Source organism: Athene cunicularia (genome assembly GCF_003259725.1).
Source record: "Athene cunicularia isolate RWA chromosome Z unlocalized genomic scaffold, athCun1 chrZ_part3, whole genome shotgun sequence".
NCBI classification, from domain to species: Eukaryota; Metazoa; Chordata; class Aves; order Strigiformes; family Strigidae; genus Athene; species Athene cunicularia.
In genome coordinates, this window is record NW_020799144.1 from 15,856,698 (window position 1) to 15,873,213 (window position 16,516).

General features: G+C 36.1%; 1 protein-coding gene across 5 annotated transcripts in view; it reads right to left on the minus strand.

The window, feature by feature from the left end:
• KIAA0825 (KIAA0825 ortholog) overlaps positions 1-16,516 on the minus strand; it is a 255,047-nt gene that overhangs the window by 129,624 nt on the left and 108,907 nt on the right. For all 5 annotated transcript variants that reach the window (XM_026866725.1, XM_026866724.1, XM_026866727.1 and 2 more), the window contains exons 15-19: positions 13,854-14,042; positions 12,133-12,366; positions 10,033-10,441; positions 6,010-6,166; positions 1,610-1,765 (exon numbers count right to left, since the gene is read on the minus strand). In XM_026866725.1, coding sequence (XP_026722526.1) covers positions 1,610-1,765; positions 6,010-6,166; positions 10,033-10,441; positions 12,133-12,366; positions 13,854-14,042 — 1,145 coding nt within the window. The remainder of the gene's footprint in view (positions 1-1,609; positions 1,766-6,009; positions 6,167-10,032; positions 10,442-12,132; positions 12,367-13,853; positions 14,043-16,516) is intronic.

Here is a 16,516-nt window from a genome sequence, read left to right on the forward strand (position 1 = left end):
AGGAAACCAGACACTGAGCTGTACGGACCGTTATATTATAAACTGACAGTCCCACGCCACTTAATAAAAGTGCGATTTTATGGTAAAGAGAACTATGCTACTTAATAATATTATTAATCTCAAGAAATAAATCTGTCATTGTCAACAACAGGGTTGGCACACGGTACTTTAAGGTCCATGATCACTCTTTTTTTCTTATAATTTTAAGATACTTCTCCATACCCAGGTAGCAGACTTTATGCCAAGAGGTTACAAAATCCGAAGCAATTTAATATGAACTATCCCTTGTCATCTGTTGATTAATAGAGCACTGCAAACCTGTCATGTAGCAGCAGAATTCTGCCCTGAGTTGTCACTTCTTGAAGGTCTTATTCTACCACACTATTAATGAATCGAGAATTGAGGCATGATAAACTATTTTCTGCATTTCAAATTGGAGTGAGTGATTACGTAGCCCCTTAAATTCTACCCATTTAAGATATACATGAAGGGACTAGTGGAAGGAAAAAAAAAATAATAATAAAAAAAATATATATATATATATATATATATATTTAAAGCACGTTCCTCTGGAGTGAAAAGCCTTGTGAAATTGGTATTAATCTCCTTTTTCAGGATATTAACACCTTTATTGCAACATGACAATGATTAAGCATTCATTAAACATTAATAAAATAGAAAAAAACCCCAAAATTAAACCAGATATATTTTACAGCAACATATAGTAAAATAGTCCAAAATGCTGAAAACTGGGAAAGGAGATTATATCATTTAAAAGCAGAGATGTGTTTCTACCACAAGACTGTGAAGTGAATTTCATACTGCAATTCCATTTGGTTTTAAGTATTTGCAATTGAGGGGTAGAATCAAAACTGTAGATGATGGATTAGGAAGATTTGAGAAACAGCAGCGTAAGATTTTTTTAAGCGTCCGAGTGCTATCAGAAACATTTTGTACCATAAATTGGTCATGTGGTGCTCTGGCAGAGATTTAAGGTAACTAGATCTATTTTCCTTATCTGTTACACTATCAGGAAACTAGTTTCTATAAGTAAATTATAACCCTTTACATATCACTAACATGCCTTAATGAAAAACAGAGAAATGGACACTTCCACTTTTTTTTTTTTTTTTTAATTTTTTTCCCCTGCTTACCTCTGTATTTTCAAACCACCCTCTACTTTGCTGTTCAACATTTCCACGAAAGATTCATCAGGAAGATTCTAAATGTGCACTTGGAGTTTTGCCATGACTTCTCAAAGAAGACTAGGCCTATGTACCGTTACACGGGCGTAATAAATGTCATTGCTACTAATGGGCTTTCCTTCACTGTACTGAACTAACACAGAAAGTCTAAGTAAATGCAAATTGCTCTTACATGCAATAATTCTGATAAAAGGAAAGGACAATAATGGCTTTTTGAACATCATGCTAGTGTAGAGGGTGCCCTCATTAGATTCCTGAGTAATAATATTCCTTTGCGCTTCATCAAATGTGAACGCGTGTAATTAATTCCGTTTTCATAATTTCAGTCTCTGTCATTATCATGATCATAATAAGACCGACAAGTAAAAATTATACTATAACCAAGGTTTCAGATTTTGACAAACCTGATTGAACACTGTTGCGCAAGACTGTCTGTACACCTGGAAAGGGTTGAAGACCGGCTGCTCTTCTCTGCCCTTCAGTGTCAAAGGCAGGCACTGACTGGAGGTAGCACCATCTTCAGAAGAATTCTCATGAGACAGCTGCTCTTTCAAATACGCCTTTTAGGAAAAAAAAAAAACAAAAAACAACCACAAAACAGTATTTGCCACCTAGCTTTCCAAGTGAAATTTGCCTAAATTTCAAGCCTAACTTTACAGTGGGCTTGGCAGAAGTTCCTTATGTTAAAGGAGAGAGTAAGTAATCTCTTACAAAATAGAAACCTTTTTAAAAATAACAAGATGCTGCAATAACCTCCACGAACACCCATCCAACTGAAGCAAATCAGAATAATCTAAACTCTTGTTCTGAAATTGTCATCAAATTATGTGTATCAGTTTTCATTAAATATACACACGTTAGGTGATGTGGAACTGAAAACCAAATGCTTTCTATGAGCTGCTCTAATGTAAGATGGCTATTATATGATTTATTTTACATGATAAACTCTAAATGAATATTTAAAGGTTTTTTTGGACAGCATTAAATATTTACTACACGACAGTAAATTAATTGTTTGATGAACACGTTCGAACCAGTTGTTCCAGCACAAGAAATAAATATTCTCCCACTCTTCAAAGCTATTTTTAATTGTTTAAGCATTCAAAGACTAGAAGTCATTTATGATTTACATGGCAATTTTAGAAACTATACTGTAACAGACGCACGATTATTTTGGCCACAATCTTTTCTGTTTTCACTTCTTAAACTAGTATGTAAATAAATCATCATTGCATGCCAATAAAGTGTTTTGATTAAATAGAACCATTTTACGAAGAGCTAGATAATGAAACACTTACAGATCTATTTGCAGGAAGGACTACTGTGATTAAACAGTTTATTGTTATTAAAATGAAGTCTATAATGATAGGATTGCCATAACATTGAGCAAGTACTCAAGGTGAGTCTTCATTGAGATGGGTGGATGCAAATGCTCCTCTTACTTTGCAGCACTACTGAGATGATAAAAAAATTTCCAGATGCAGGTGAGGGAACATGTAAGCTACCTGCCAAGGCATCCCGTGGGATCAGTGGGACTTTCTAAAAGAATAATTTCATCATCGGTTTACACTGATCCAACTGTGGTCTGGCCTGAAAGGCACAAGTTCCCTCCCAATCCACATGGACTGTAGCTGTTTCTCCCTTGTGTTGGCACTAGCATATGTTGTGAAATCAGCCAGAAAAAAGAAAGGTTTCAGCCAGATAAACAAGCCACATGATTTCTAGTACTAGTACAAAGGGGGGCCTAGGAGCAGGAAAGCACAAGGGCAAGAGAAAGAGCAGGACTCTCTCTCTGCTGGCTGCAGCCAACTGTCAGGATTGCCTAAGACAATCATGAAATAATCTAAGTGTATTTAAAAAAAAAAAAAAGAGGAGCTCTTTTGTCTTAAGACAACAGCATAACCCAGCTGTGAAAACACACCCTGAGTCTCTTACCTATATTTTCTCAGCCTACAAAAATGTCTGGGGTTTTTTCCCCCCATTCATTCATGACTTCATGCCATAACAAAGATTTTAAAGTAGCGGTGAAGGGAGTTATTTAAAAGGTATTTCTATACGTTTACCATTTTTTCATTAAATGTACTGCCTTGCATACACACATTTTCACAAAATCTGTAGACAGCTCTAAGGCAACGCAGCCCTCTGGGTGTCACAGAGCCAGCAGAATCAGATTCTGTTGGGTTTTTTTAGTAGAGATATTGGAAATAGCTGCCCACGCTTGCTGGGGTTTGAACATTTCGAGTGGCATACAGCTCACCTCCCGGTACGGGCATTTTTCTGTCTCTGGAATATTGTGGATTAATATTTTCACAAAGAGGCTTATTCAACAATGGTAACTGCATTACTTTAAGAACTCCTTTAGAGCAGTACATATCGTAGACCCTGAAAGGGTCATGTTTCAAAAATGTGAAAATAGAAACAAAATCATATTTGTAAACATGTGAGCTATATCCTCACTATCATTGCCTGGGCATGAAACCAAGTAAACAGAATATTACTGAGCATGACAGCTCAAGAGAGTTGGGTTATCTTTGGTAGCCATTAGTCAAAAATACTTATTATACTTTTTGATAAATACACTAAGGACTGGAGGCTGGTTTGAGTTCTACAGTATCTATTATAAATCTTTATAACATCATAGCTCTGTTTCCAAATATAGCTTCCAAGAATCCATATCCCTTTTCACCTGCTTTTCTAAGGAAAATCATTGAGAACAACAATTTTCTTTCTCATCATTTTGTTCTCTATTCAACACGTGATTATTAAGCGGTGTGGCATAAAGATCTCCAAACTAATTTTAAGAACATGATCCCTTGATAGACCAAGTAGTCTCCAAACAAAAGGATGGACCTTTGAACAGACAATCCAGTCTACTTCTTGGTAGCCCGGTGCATTGAACATAATCTAAGTTATGAAAAATTATATTGAAAAGTGCATCACCATAATGCCACGCGAAGCATTAAAATGTTTTGTAATGGTTTCAAAGGCAGTTTGAAGTAACACAGTTAAGCCTTTCTGTGAGTTGAGCTGGTCGGGATTTTTTTCTCTTCTTTTTTTTTTTAAAAAAAAAAAACAAGGCAGTTTTTTCCACTGAGAAATGTTCTATATTTAACAAAGCTCTTACTAGCTGCAGAAATTCAAGGAGAGACACCTGGGATGCGGAAAGTCAGGCTAAAGTCCCTCTTCCACCTAATTCTCTCAGCCTCTTACCTCCTATTGGAGCTGCTCCACTTTGTATAAATAACCGAATACTCACAGGAGTTGGATCTTGGATCAGAGTCTCCAGAACCCGATATGGGCATTCTACCCCTTCAGCTAGAGCACGATTCTATTTTTGACCCTAGAAGTTACAGAATGGATTTTTGCAGCAATTTCTACAAGGCGAAACAGCTCCAACGGGGGAGGAGGACAGAGTTCTGTGCTGGTACCTGATGGTCTGGGGAGTCAGTTTGCTTGTGGGAGATGCAGATTCAATTCCCGGGTCTAAACCAGGCAGAACAGAGATCCGAGCCCGTGTACCCCGTCCCCTAGGTGACTGCCCTAACTACTGGATTATGTGATTATTTTCGGAGGTCTTGCTCATCATCTTTTCCTCACTCCGTTATACTTAAAGTAATCCTGAATGTGCTCCAGGTGAAAAGGTTTTGTTTGAACTGTATTACAGTAATAATTTTCACTTCACTTCCCGAACCGTTTAATTGTTTGAGATGAAACTTGAAAAGATTCTGTATTGTATTAATATTAGGTTGCCATCTCTACATACATGCTTACATTGCTTCTAAAGCTTCCAAATGCAGATGCATAAAGGTTGCTTTTAAGCCTATACTTAGGAACTAAACAGTTGATCTGATTTTCAGAAGCACGGTGCCAGCACTGAGCTGTTCTCTATTGCCTTCTTACAGACAGAGCTGCCTAATCTTTGGGGCTTTTTTTTTTTTTTTTTTTTTGGCTATCAATTTTTTTTTTTTAAAGAAAAATCTTGGCCTATGCCTATATTTGCATTATTTTGCATTTTATTATAAACACTTCTGTACACTTGCAATGATCTTAACAGCACCTGCTTATGCATTCAAGGAATAGTAATTTAGTAATTAAAGCTAATAAACAGAACTTTCTTAATTAAGCTGCGTAGATCTGTGTTATCATACAATTTAAGCAAACCTGTGTTTATTTTAGTGTATAAAATCAAAATGCTTTTGGTAACTTGGGGCAATTTAGTACAGCCTTAGAAATAATGAGATAATTCTTTTACGTTGCCCGAATTCCATGTGCAGCAAACAAATCTGAATTTGTTTACTGTAATTTCGAAAGCACTTTAACTGAACGGAGTTATCTAGATTGAGTAAGGTTTTCATGTGGATGCATTTACTTCCTCTGTACAGCCGTAGGGTTTGTTTGGTTGGTTTTTAAATCAGGAGAACTGATTTACCACATTTAATTTTACTTCCTGTAACAGTCAATTTTTCAATAGCCTTGCGGATCTTTTTTTTTATTTTTTTTTTTTTCCCCCCACTGTATTCAAACTCCTAAAATGTATCTATGGTCTACAATATGAAGCTGAAGTTTATGAGCCATACTGCTGTTTAAGTACATAAATAAAATCTACATTGTTTCCCATAAAGTAATCTTTTTCTGTACAAATGCAGAAAAGCCTAAACTGAATGGATTCTATTACAATACAATATAGGATTTCATATTGACTTTAAGAAGCATTATCACCTCCTTGACTAACCCTTAGCTGCCAGCAGACGCTGCCTCAGGCCAGTACACACCTAATTGCTCGGTAAAAAGGCCGTTTCCCTACCTCATTGAGCCGGATGATGTGATAAATTTGCCTCAGGTACTCGCTGCCACCTGGTTTGTGGCAGATATCCAGGACCATCATGTTTATTTTCTGCTCAGTGAATCCAAGTGCAATACCTCCTTCCTCTAACGTTGCACCTTCTACTGTGACTGAGGCACTAGAATACAGAAAAGATACAAATATTCTTAAGTTAAACTTCTAAAAATTAAAACACCAGCACGAAGGCAGCTAAAGCTACATGTTAAAAATAAAAATTTAGAAAGATTTGGCTTGCACGAAACAAATGCTTCTGTATATACACGTCATGAGCCTTCACACAGATACATAACAAATGCTAAATAAATTATTTTAATGATACAAATTTTAATTATTTTAGTCCAAAAGATGAAAAAATAAAACATTCTTTACACGAAGGACATGCAAGCAGCAAATATTTTTTTTATTTTCTTTTCCACTAGAGAAGTATCTTTGCTACTTAGAAATGGCATTTGCATTCGATCTTTGTACATTTTTCTTTGCCTGTCGCTGCTCATATTAAAGCCTAATTAACATGTCAGAAAGGTAGCCATTACTCTAAGTATAGGTTAGAAGTTTTAAATTGAAGTCTTTTTCTTCCCACTGGTATGCTGGTAACCATTACAAAGGTACCTATTTGCCACTTGTTGCACTTTTCACCCTCTACTGTTCCTTGTTGGGGTTTTTTGTTTGTTTTGTTTGTTTTTTTTTTTTTTTCCTTAAAAGTATTTCTGTGAAGCTGCTAGGAAAAAAAAAATCTGAAGGTTACAGGCCCAAATGACTTGAAAAATGTGCATTCACTCCGGCCATCGTTACGTCACCAGCTCTGTACTTGCTCAGGAAAACAAATACTAATTCTTTTCCTTAAATATTAGAGACGCAACACAAGTTATACCACTGTCACCTTGACACAAACATGTAAAAAAACTTGAAAGGCCAACAGAATATTTTATCCATTCTACAGTCATCACCGGATCAATTTAAAATATACCAGAGGAACATTCTGATTTTTTTTTTTTTTTTTAATTTTTTTTAGAATTAAAACAAAAAGCAGAATACTTTGGTAGACTCAGCTGTTGAAAGTGTGCCACGATTACAAAGTTAGTGCTGCTGAAAGTTGCTGTTCGACCTGCAGGCTCGCTTAAATGCTGCACAGCTGCTGGACATTAAAGCTGATATTGCTTCCACATGCAGCTTCAGAACGTCCTACAGAGCAAATAGTTCCAAAATATAAACTATAATTTTGTTCTTTGCTGAATGGAAGTAAGCGATACTCTGTTATTATGGTGTATTTTACAGAAAAGCTCAGAAGAAAATGATCTTTAAAATTAAAGCACACTTAAGGCCAATCTTACGATGCCACATAGAGACACAACCTGAATTTCTTGTCAAACTTCTTAGCGACTGACATTGAAAAAGTTGAGGACCTCTGACAAAGGAGTGTATCAGTGTCAGCACCCAAATCGTATCCTTCCCTGTCCGTCACTGTGCAGGTGAAGCAGATGATTGGATTCAGTCAGTGCTATGATTAATGAGTTCCTCTCTGGATTTGGGACTGCCTATCAATCATGTCATTAGGAAGAATGTGCCCTGAAAGAGGCAGACCTCAGCCAAGGAATAACTGCATTCATCTTAATCTGTATATGCACCCAGCCAGCCAAGTCAGGGTCACCATGATGAAAAACAATAATCTTCAACTCGACAAATTACTTTGCAAAGACAGACATTTCTTTTCTTCTCGGGATGCGTGTTCTTCAGAATCTAACGTGACTGTTTACAGCTCTGGTGCTACCATAAAGTGAAGGTTATTTTAATGAATAGTAATGCTTTCAGGCAGTACACAAGACAGGGAACGCGTACAACTGCTGCTTTCTTTTTTTTTTTTTTTTTTAATTTCCCTGAAAAACAAGTTAAATTTTGTACGCCACAAAGGAAGAACCTACATAATATTTAGACCTTTTATGTAGCTAATAGTTCTGACAATAACGCAAAAATCAAGCTTGCAAAAATCCACCTTACTTTGAAGATATTTCCACAACTGTGCAGGTGAATCCCAAATAAATTTTTGAGATTTATGGGTTTTATTTTCTTCCACACAGTGTCTATTAGAAGCCTATAAACATTTATAAATATGAATATATATATATAAATGCATGTGCATACAGTTATCCACAAAATCCTTTAATTATTAAAAGGTTATACAGAACATAATTTTACACCAACTTAGATTTTCAAATATAATCATTCCTATTTCAAACAAATCACGTAAACATCACAAGTCTCCTTTTGAAAGATCTGCTTTCGGTTTAGTGATTATGTGACCGCTACTGAGTTTAATTGATATTTGAATGGCAACTTTAATATATTAGTTTTATAATTTGCATTTATAATAATATTTTATCTCTACATTGCATATCTCATCTATTTATTAACTAGATTTATTTTTTTTTCCCAGAAATTGACTCATGATATTTGAACATAAAATGGGAAAATAGCATTTATGCCAGACTTCCTTTGCAGAAATCACACTGAAGTCCAGGTTTCGTAACTGCATCGTGTAGCTACTCACTTGGAGAGCAGGTAATGCATTCTTCAGTTTCCTAAGGTTAAATTTAGGAGCCCTAGTCACAAACTAGTTCTCGCTCTGGTTGACACTACACAGAGAGAAAACATTTACCCACGTTCACTTCCCACAGTCGGATACCTGATGGATAATGCAGCATTTTTGCCATGTGTTAGAAAATAGAGTAGCATATTAATTTAAAATTCCCAGCTTCAGAAGAAGTGCAAATATTAAAGTTCTAGTTTTTAGAGGTTATCCACAGTATTGTCTTACCCTGCATTTGTATTTTTAAAGTAATACCTATTCTCTCAGTCACATTAGAAACCGTATTATGGAACCATTCTGTTAAGTATCAATTTACACATTATCATTATGGGTTTTTTATTCTATGACTCTTTCAGTCACTGGCATCTGGCTTCAATCTTTTAATCACTGGATTAGAGCTTGTAAATTAGTATTAAATGGAAACGTAAAGATTACAAAGGTCAATGTCAATGAGCATTTGTATGACACTATTACTGCTTAATGCTACTCATGTTAACCGACTACTCCTAGAAAGAGGATACTGTCCCTCAAAGCACCGCATGAAGTCTGCTCGCTGGTATCGGTGATTCCGACCTACAATCACTAGATCCTTTGTTTATTTGGAGAATTACTGTCAGGAGAGCAACGACTGCAATCTTCAACAATACTCGTTGAAAAAAAGCAATCTCATTTTCAGTGGTCAACAGTTTAATTCAGTAAGTCGTGTAACTCCAATAAATCTAATACCGGAAAGCGATGAACAGCGTTTTTACAGAATGGTACACAACTCCAACGTTAATGCAAGGCTGGACTAGGAGCACATTGACGTGTACACAACTCCTTGAAAAATCATTGTAAGGATTTAAAACACTCAAACCTTAACGTCAGATCTGCAGGGAAGGCTGATATTTCCTCAGAAAGGCACAGCAGGGCACTCCCCTTGCCCTGTTTTGATATATACTACTTGCCCTCGGGGTTTGTCATGTTTTAAAATGAAGTATGCTTACTTTTTAATCACAAACGAACACTGAAAGCTTTTCATAGTCCTTCTTAATTTAATCACCGTGGCAAAATTAATTTATAAATATACTGTGGTGCCTTCGAGTCAGTGTACCCAGTCACATTCTGAAAGATAGACCAACTAAATTGTCCACATTTTTGTATCACCAGGAAAATACAAAAATCACTAAGTATTATGAAGATACTGTTCCGATGAAACAACCACGGTTCACTGTTTCAGCAATGCAGCTAAGTTGCAAAAACATTCTACAAAGCCATCGATATAAAGAACTACTTTATTTTATATAAGATCACTGTGCATCTATTTATTTTTTTTTAAGTTGAACAATAGCCATAAACATGCCAATAATCCAGTAAAATAAAGAACAAACCACAGCATTGGAAAAATACTACGTACTTACCAGTCTGTGCTCAATTTTCTTGCCTTCAGCAACTGGCTTTCAATCCAGTTTGGTCTTTGCTGTTCAATGCTTTGTATAACCTTCTGGGTCACTTGCTTAGGACCACTTTTCTGTTTTCCCATAATACTTTCTAAGCACACACGAACCAAACTGAGTTTTTCTTTGCTCCATCTGTCAAGTGTTGCACCTGTTAAAAGTTCTGCAGTATTTCCATCCTCCAATATCCGACATATAATTACAATCAAGTTCCAGACAAGCAGACCAGCTTTCTTCAATTCAGCAAACTTTCTTGACATTTTTCTCTCAGCCAGAAAAAAGAAGTACTTAATTGGGGGAGGCAAACATGCAATCACTGTAGGTAACTTGCTGATTACAATAGATACTGCCTGAGCTGCAAGCCTTGTGAAGCCTTAAAAAAAGAAAGAAAAGAAGATATGATTAACATTAACATTCTAGTTCTATCACAGCATGCTTCTGAATGTTGTATGATAATTTCTAACTTTCTTTTGTACTGAAAATGGGTAAAAAGCTTAAGTACTCAACACTGTAGCTTGACTTCTATTGTGCTTCCCCCACATAATCCCACAAAATCTAAACAATAACACGCATTAGAAACAGAGAACCTAGAAACTGTGGAATTCAAACTGTGACTGTATTAACAATTAGTCCTGCTGTGCACAGTTATTACAGGATAAGTGAAAAAGGCAACATCCAGGTATTCTGAATGGTAAAAAAGTTGTCTTCAGAAGTGTAGTCTAACAGTTTTTCAACTTCACGACTAGGGGCATTGCACTGTCTCAGCATATTACACACATTCATAATCTTTAGTTTTCTACCAATCACTTTCAAACTTACAGAACTTCAGCTTATCGACTTTCATATAAACATGCACACTATAGAGCACATACAAACATTCCAGGTATTAAAAGTAGCTATAGAAGGAACTACAGAAAATATGCTGCTTGAAACCCAAGACATATCTAAAATGAAAAAAAAAAAGCCATACCAAAAGGTGATCCATAATACAGTGTCAAGATTTAAAAAACCCATGAAAACAAACCAAGAAAAGCCCTGACTCATTGCACCTGTATTTTCAACTTTTTTTTTTTTTAAAAAAAAAAGGGGCCAGATCTGTTCTAGGTGTCACACAGCCAGTTTAATTCGTCATTAAGTCTGAGCCTTACCTCTCAGCTTGCATATCAGTTCAGGCTTAGCGATAGCCTAAACCAGCCACACCAGTTCTAGATTAAAGTGATATTGCAGCGAGCACACTGCTGCATAAACGTGTCTCAACATGCCGGAAAGAAGACACGGGGAAAAAAAATGGATTGATGCCCTGACTTGCCCACAGTCTACATTTTCAAAACTTCATGCCAGAACATACCACAGTCATACCACCCTATTGAAAATAATCAGGGAGTATTTTGGTGGCAATAAATTGAAGGCAAAATATTTCCAAAAGCTAGCCTTTTGAAATGATGGAGGCTTTAGACACTGTAGGATATGAAAGTATATACCAGAAATAATCTTTGCATCAATCACCTTCAAAACATCTCCTATTACAAATATTATTCCTCTTCCTTCAGTACTTGTTTCACCAACCAAGCAGTAGCGAATTCCACACCAGTTTCAGTGCTATTCAGACATAAATTGCTGTTCTAAAGTTGTGATGAATAAATTGTTATCATTTCAGACAACATTTAAATTTAAACAGTCTTGACTCAAAAGATGATAACTAAGAGAAGAACTGGTTACAGCCATTAAGACAAGAACACAGACATTGTGCTTTACTCTGCCTTGAGTTCCACCTTACTACTGCCAGATGCTGAAATTGTTTTCAGTACTATTATTATCAGTGCTACAACACTGATTATTTTTAAAAGTTTGTTTGTGTGTGCATAGGTGTAAGCCTCAAGAACGAGGTACTGAACTTTAACGCTAAGTTCTTTAAAAAAAAACCCCTACGGGATGTCTGGAAATTGTTTTGTTCATTGTCAAATTGCAATATTCATCAATTATAACTTAAATTTTAATATGTACTCATTAAAAGGGTAACAAGCTTTTATGACAAACTTATAAAAGAGTATAAATTTCACCCACATTTTCCAGATTCTTTTCTCTTCATTTCCGGAGGAGTGTAATTCCATTCCTTGGGAACTGTTTTCAGTAAACTTTCAGGAACTATTTGCCTGTGCTGGTACGTTCCATAGTTCTGTGTTGCCTCCCATGAATGCATCAAAGAAATTATCTGCTTCACTATACCCTTGACTGAATTAATCAAAGTCAACTTCAAGCATCTGATAACCTCTGGCTCCGACTCACCACAACTGGAAACTTCAGAAGGAAGAATTATTAAATATTCAGTAAGTGTAGTCAGTTGTGTAAAACTGTTTCAGAAAGAAATGTTTCAGAATTCTTATGGAAAGAAAAGTAAAAACATGAATTATTGGTCTGTTACAAATTAAAGAGAATGTAACGCAAAACAATGGAGCATCTTGTACCATCTCAATACAGTACCGACAGAAAAATACGATTTATTTCCTTCATCCTCATTTCTCCATTAATATATTTCTAAAAATCTCATTTAAGCTGACTGATCTCTTCCTTTTTATATGAAACACTTTTAATTACTTGTTAGACATCAATGAGGCAAATGGATATACCCATTTTTTTTCTACTTCCTTGTCTTGACAGTACTAATGAAGTTGTGTTTATTGGATACCCACAGTGTTACACTAGGGAACAGCAAAGGAAAAAAAAAAAAAATTTGGAAACAAAAATGCATACAAATCATAGTCATCAACAGAGACATAGTATGTTATCAGAGATTGTATGTTGAAACTAGACCACCCTAAATACAGTTATTGACATCACAACAAGTATCAATCTTCTCCACATTCTTAATACCACGGAGAACTGCGGTTTCCCCACTGCCACGGTGCAGCAGTTGCCAGGCAGGGTGCTGCAGGGCGTGTCAGAGATGTCTTTTGACGCATTAGGTCCTTTGCTCATACTTTTTCTTGTCTGTACTTTATGCCGATCGAAGTTTTATTCTTCTCTGCATGGCCTTTCCGGAAGCTTCCATGCAGTATCTCTGTATTTTTCTTCCTCCCACACCTTAGACTTCCACTTTTTGCAATCCCATTTTTCCCTGAGGAACACCTGAGCACTTTCACCACCTTTCTTTTCTATTTTGTGATATTCCTAATTCTGTTTCCCCTTTTACATTTTCCCGTTTCCTTCCTTCATCTTCTCTTGAGCTTTCCCGCACTGTAGCCATCATTTTCAAGATCACCCTTATAAACCTCACCTCTCCTTTCCGGTTGAGTTCTGTTTTTCCTTGGGTGTTAGTTGCTCTAATTGTGAGGCAGAGGACTAGGAGCCTGTCTGCCTGTTGACAGCAGAGTCTATTTGCCCATCAGACTACGTCTCCCTCAGTAGGAGTCCTTCCTTTTCTTTTTCCACTCTCCTTCAAACTTTTCTTACTTTTATATTGTGGCAAAGGTCTGGAGCTATTAAATGCACAAAGAACCTGTATTGGTAGAGAGCTACAGAAACAACCTGCTGCCAGGCTGCTGGTAGGCAGCGAAGGAAACCAGACCCCTGGTCGACCACACCGCTCCATAACCTCTGCTTTCTTCAAAATGTTCACCACTCCCACCATGACCTGATTGTTCAAAACACTTCAACTATCCATTCATTTTGAAGTAAACTACCACCGTTTTGTCTTATTTATTAAGGTAAAAATAACATGCACTACGTATCTGAAAACTAACAAGGTTTAACATCAGATTTTAAATCCTTGTTAATGTATTAAATACCTGACATATTGTATAAGCAATCCCACAAGTGCTCTTTTTCCATGTAGGTCTCAAAAGCAATGCCAAGGGATTTGGGTGACAAAGTGCAGTAAGACAACACTGTGAAGATGGCTTCAATCAGAGTAGGCTCTTTCTTATTTATCTGTTCTAGGACAGAACTTTCTTCATCACAATTCGATACTTCATTTCCTTCAAAATAAAAAAAAATATCATGGTTACAGTAATTTTCAAGTAATTCAAGTTCACAGTAATATAATATTAATCAAAACAATCTGCAAACTGTATCTGAATAATATTTCGACCAATGATACTTATAGATATTGAAATCTGATGTTCCTCTGCATAACGATGTTTGACTCTCTTCCTGAATTATATGTAGCCGTTAAAAAGAGACTCGAGCGTGTTTACAAACTATGGAATATGACTATTTAATTGAATTCATTTAAAAAAAATGATTAATTCAAATATTTAATCATTTAATTCAAAATGCGCTCAGTTTATAATTGGAACTTGATTATTTACTAAATATTAATCAGAAGTAAATTTTACTACTCCTGTAGAATCACAGTCAAAAAGTTACTACTGCTTAACTCCTCTTGCCAATATATTAGTCACATGAAATAATAGACCTTTATTTAGTTATATAAAATAAAATAAAGCAGCAGCTGCATGCTCCCCCAAACAGGCTGGCTTTGCTTTCCAGTATAAAAAGAAATTGAGAAAAAAATCCGTTCTGCAAAACAAAATCTCAGCCCTGCTAAGACAAATACCTATGTTTTTAAAAACAACTAGCGATTTTCATAAAGTTGAGTGGTAACAGCTTACATAACATGTTTCTAAATTTTTTTCATAATGCTTACAAAACATTCTCCAAGCTGAAAGAGATAATGATGTGCTTAAACCTCTTCGAACCAATGCAACGCAATGGCTTTGAATTGTGCTGATGTCAAAGATCTCAGCTTCCCACGTATTTGTGGAATATGCTTTTGATGTTAACAATCATAACAAATGACCAGAGCCAGAACCAATTAAACACTTTTAATTTAAATTTCTAGTTTCAAAAATGGAAAGTTTCTGTAAAACTGATTTAGATAAAATTATACTTGAAAATGTCATCTTTTTTTTATGCCAGTTTGGCTGCCCTTATCTTTAGCAACCTGTGCAGGAGAAAGATGGGAGAGACTAAATTTCTAGGCTGCATTTTTCTAGTGGTTCAAACAGCCTTCAAAATCTACCACAGTGGAAAATTGCTGCTTTTCACCCAGCTCTGAATGACTTGAGAATGTTGTAAAATTCAAAAATCTCATTCTACTCTCCTCTGAATTCCTGCAATCTAATTCACACGTTATTGTAAACCATTCAGTCTGGGTAGTGTGCAACCTTAATAGAAACAGCCCATAGGATGTAGAAAGCTGAAAAACAAGATCAGTGATTTCATAACCAACAAGCTGTGGATTTTCTTCCCAAGGCAGGAGACAGATCAGCAATAAGAATTTTTTTTAGTCAGCTTTTTTTTTTTTTCCTATGAGTTGAGTGAGCTGGCATATTTTGCTGAGACACCTTCCAATGCCAGATGCTTCTGAGCGAAGAATCAAACGGATTCTGCTAATTCACTCAAACCAGGGATATGTTGTCTAATATGGATATGACAAAGAAAGAACCAGGAAAGCAGAAAAAGCAGTTCCAAAAGAAAAAGCTGGAGGTATTCAAATGGTGAGATGGAAATTTGAATTTAACTTTGGTTATATTACTGTAATTTTTATTTTTTTTTAATTAATTTCACCAAATTCTATGCAGGATTTGCTGAGATTTTAAATACAATGTAAACTGTCTTTGCGGAATATGATGGGAAACTGCTGCGTTTAAAGGGGCTTACGACTAGGATTGAAGCCCAAATTTGCTTTATGACTGTGCCACATGGAAAGTTTGAGTCACAACTTCTTAATAACTTGTGTAATCAACTTAGTGCTACCAATAAATTTAGATAAATGGAAAGAAGTGTAATTCTGTAGGGGTTTGTACATATATATGTATCTCCTTATAATTAGTGTATAATACAAGTCCTGTGCTTTTAAGCAAAGATCTTCATGAACCCGCTGGGAAACCATTCTGAGGCCAGATGTAACACGGTGTGTAAGCTTTCATCAGCTTCTTCCTGTTTTACACCGTCCTGGTTTCAGTTGGAATAAAGTTAATTTTCTTCCTACTAGTTGGTAAGGCGCTGTGTTTGGATTTAGGATGAGAATAATGTCAGTGTCAAACTGATGTTTTAGATGTTGCTCGTGGTACTTACACTAAGTCAAGGATTCTTCAGCCTCTCACGCTGTCCTGCCAGCGAGCGGGCTGGAGGTGCACGGGGAGCTGGGAGGGGACAGCCAGGACAGCTGACCCCAACCGGCCAAAGGGGCATTCCCGACCACAGGATGGCATGCCCTGTATATAAACTGGGGGGGAGTTGGTGGGGGGACACCACAGGTCAGGCAGGGACTGGTTGGGCATTGCTCAGCGGGTGGTGAGGAATTGCATGGTGCATCACTTGTCTTGTATATAATAATAATAATAATAATAATAATAATAATAATAATAATAATAATAATAATAATAATTATTATTATTATTATTATTATTATTATTATTATTATTATTATTATTATTATTATTAT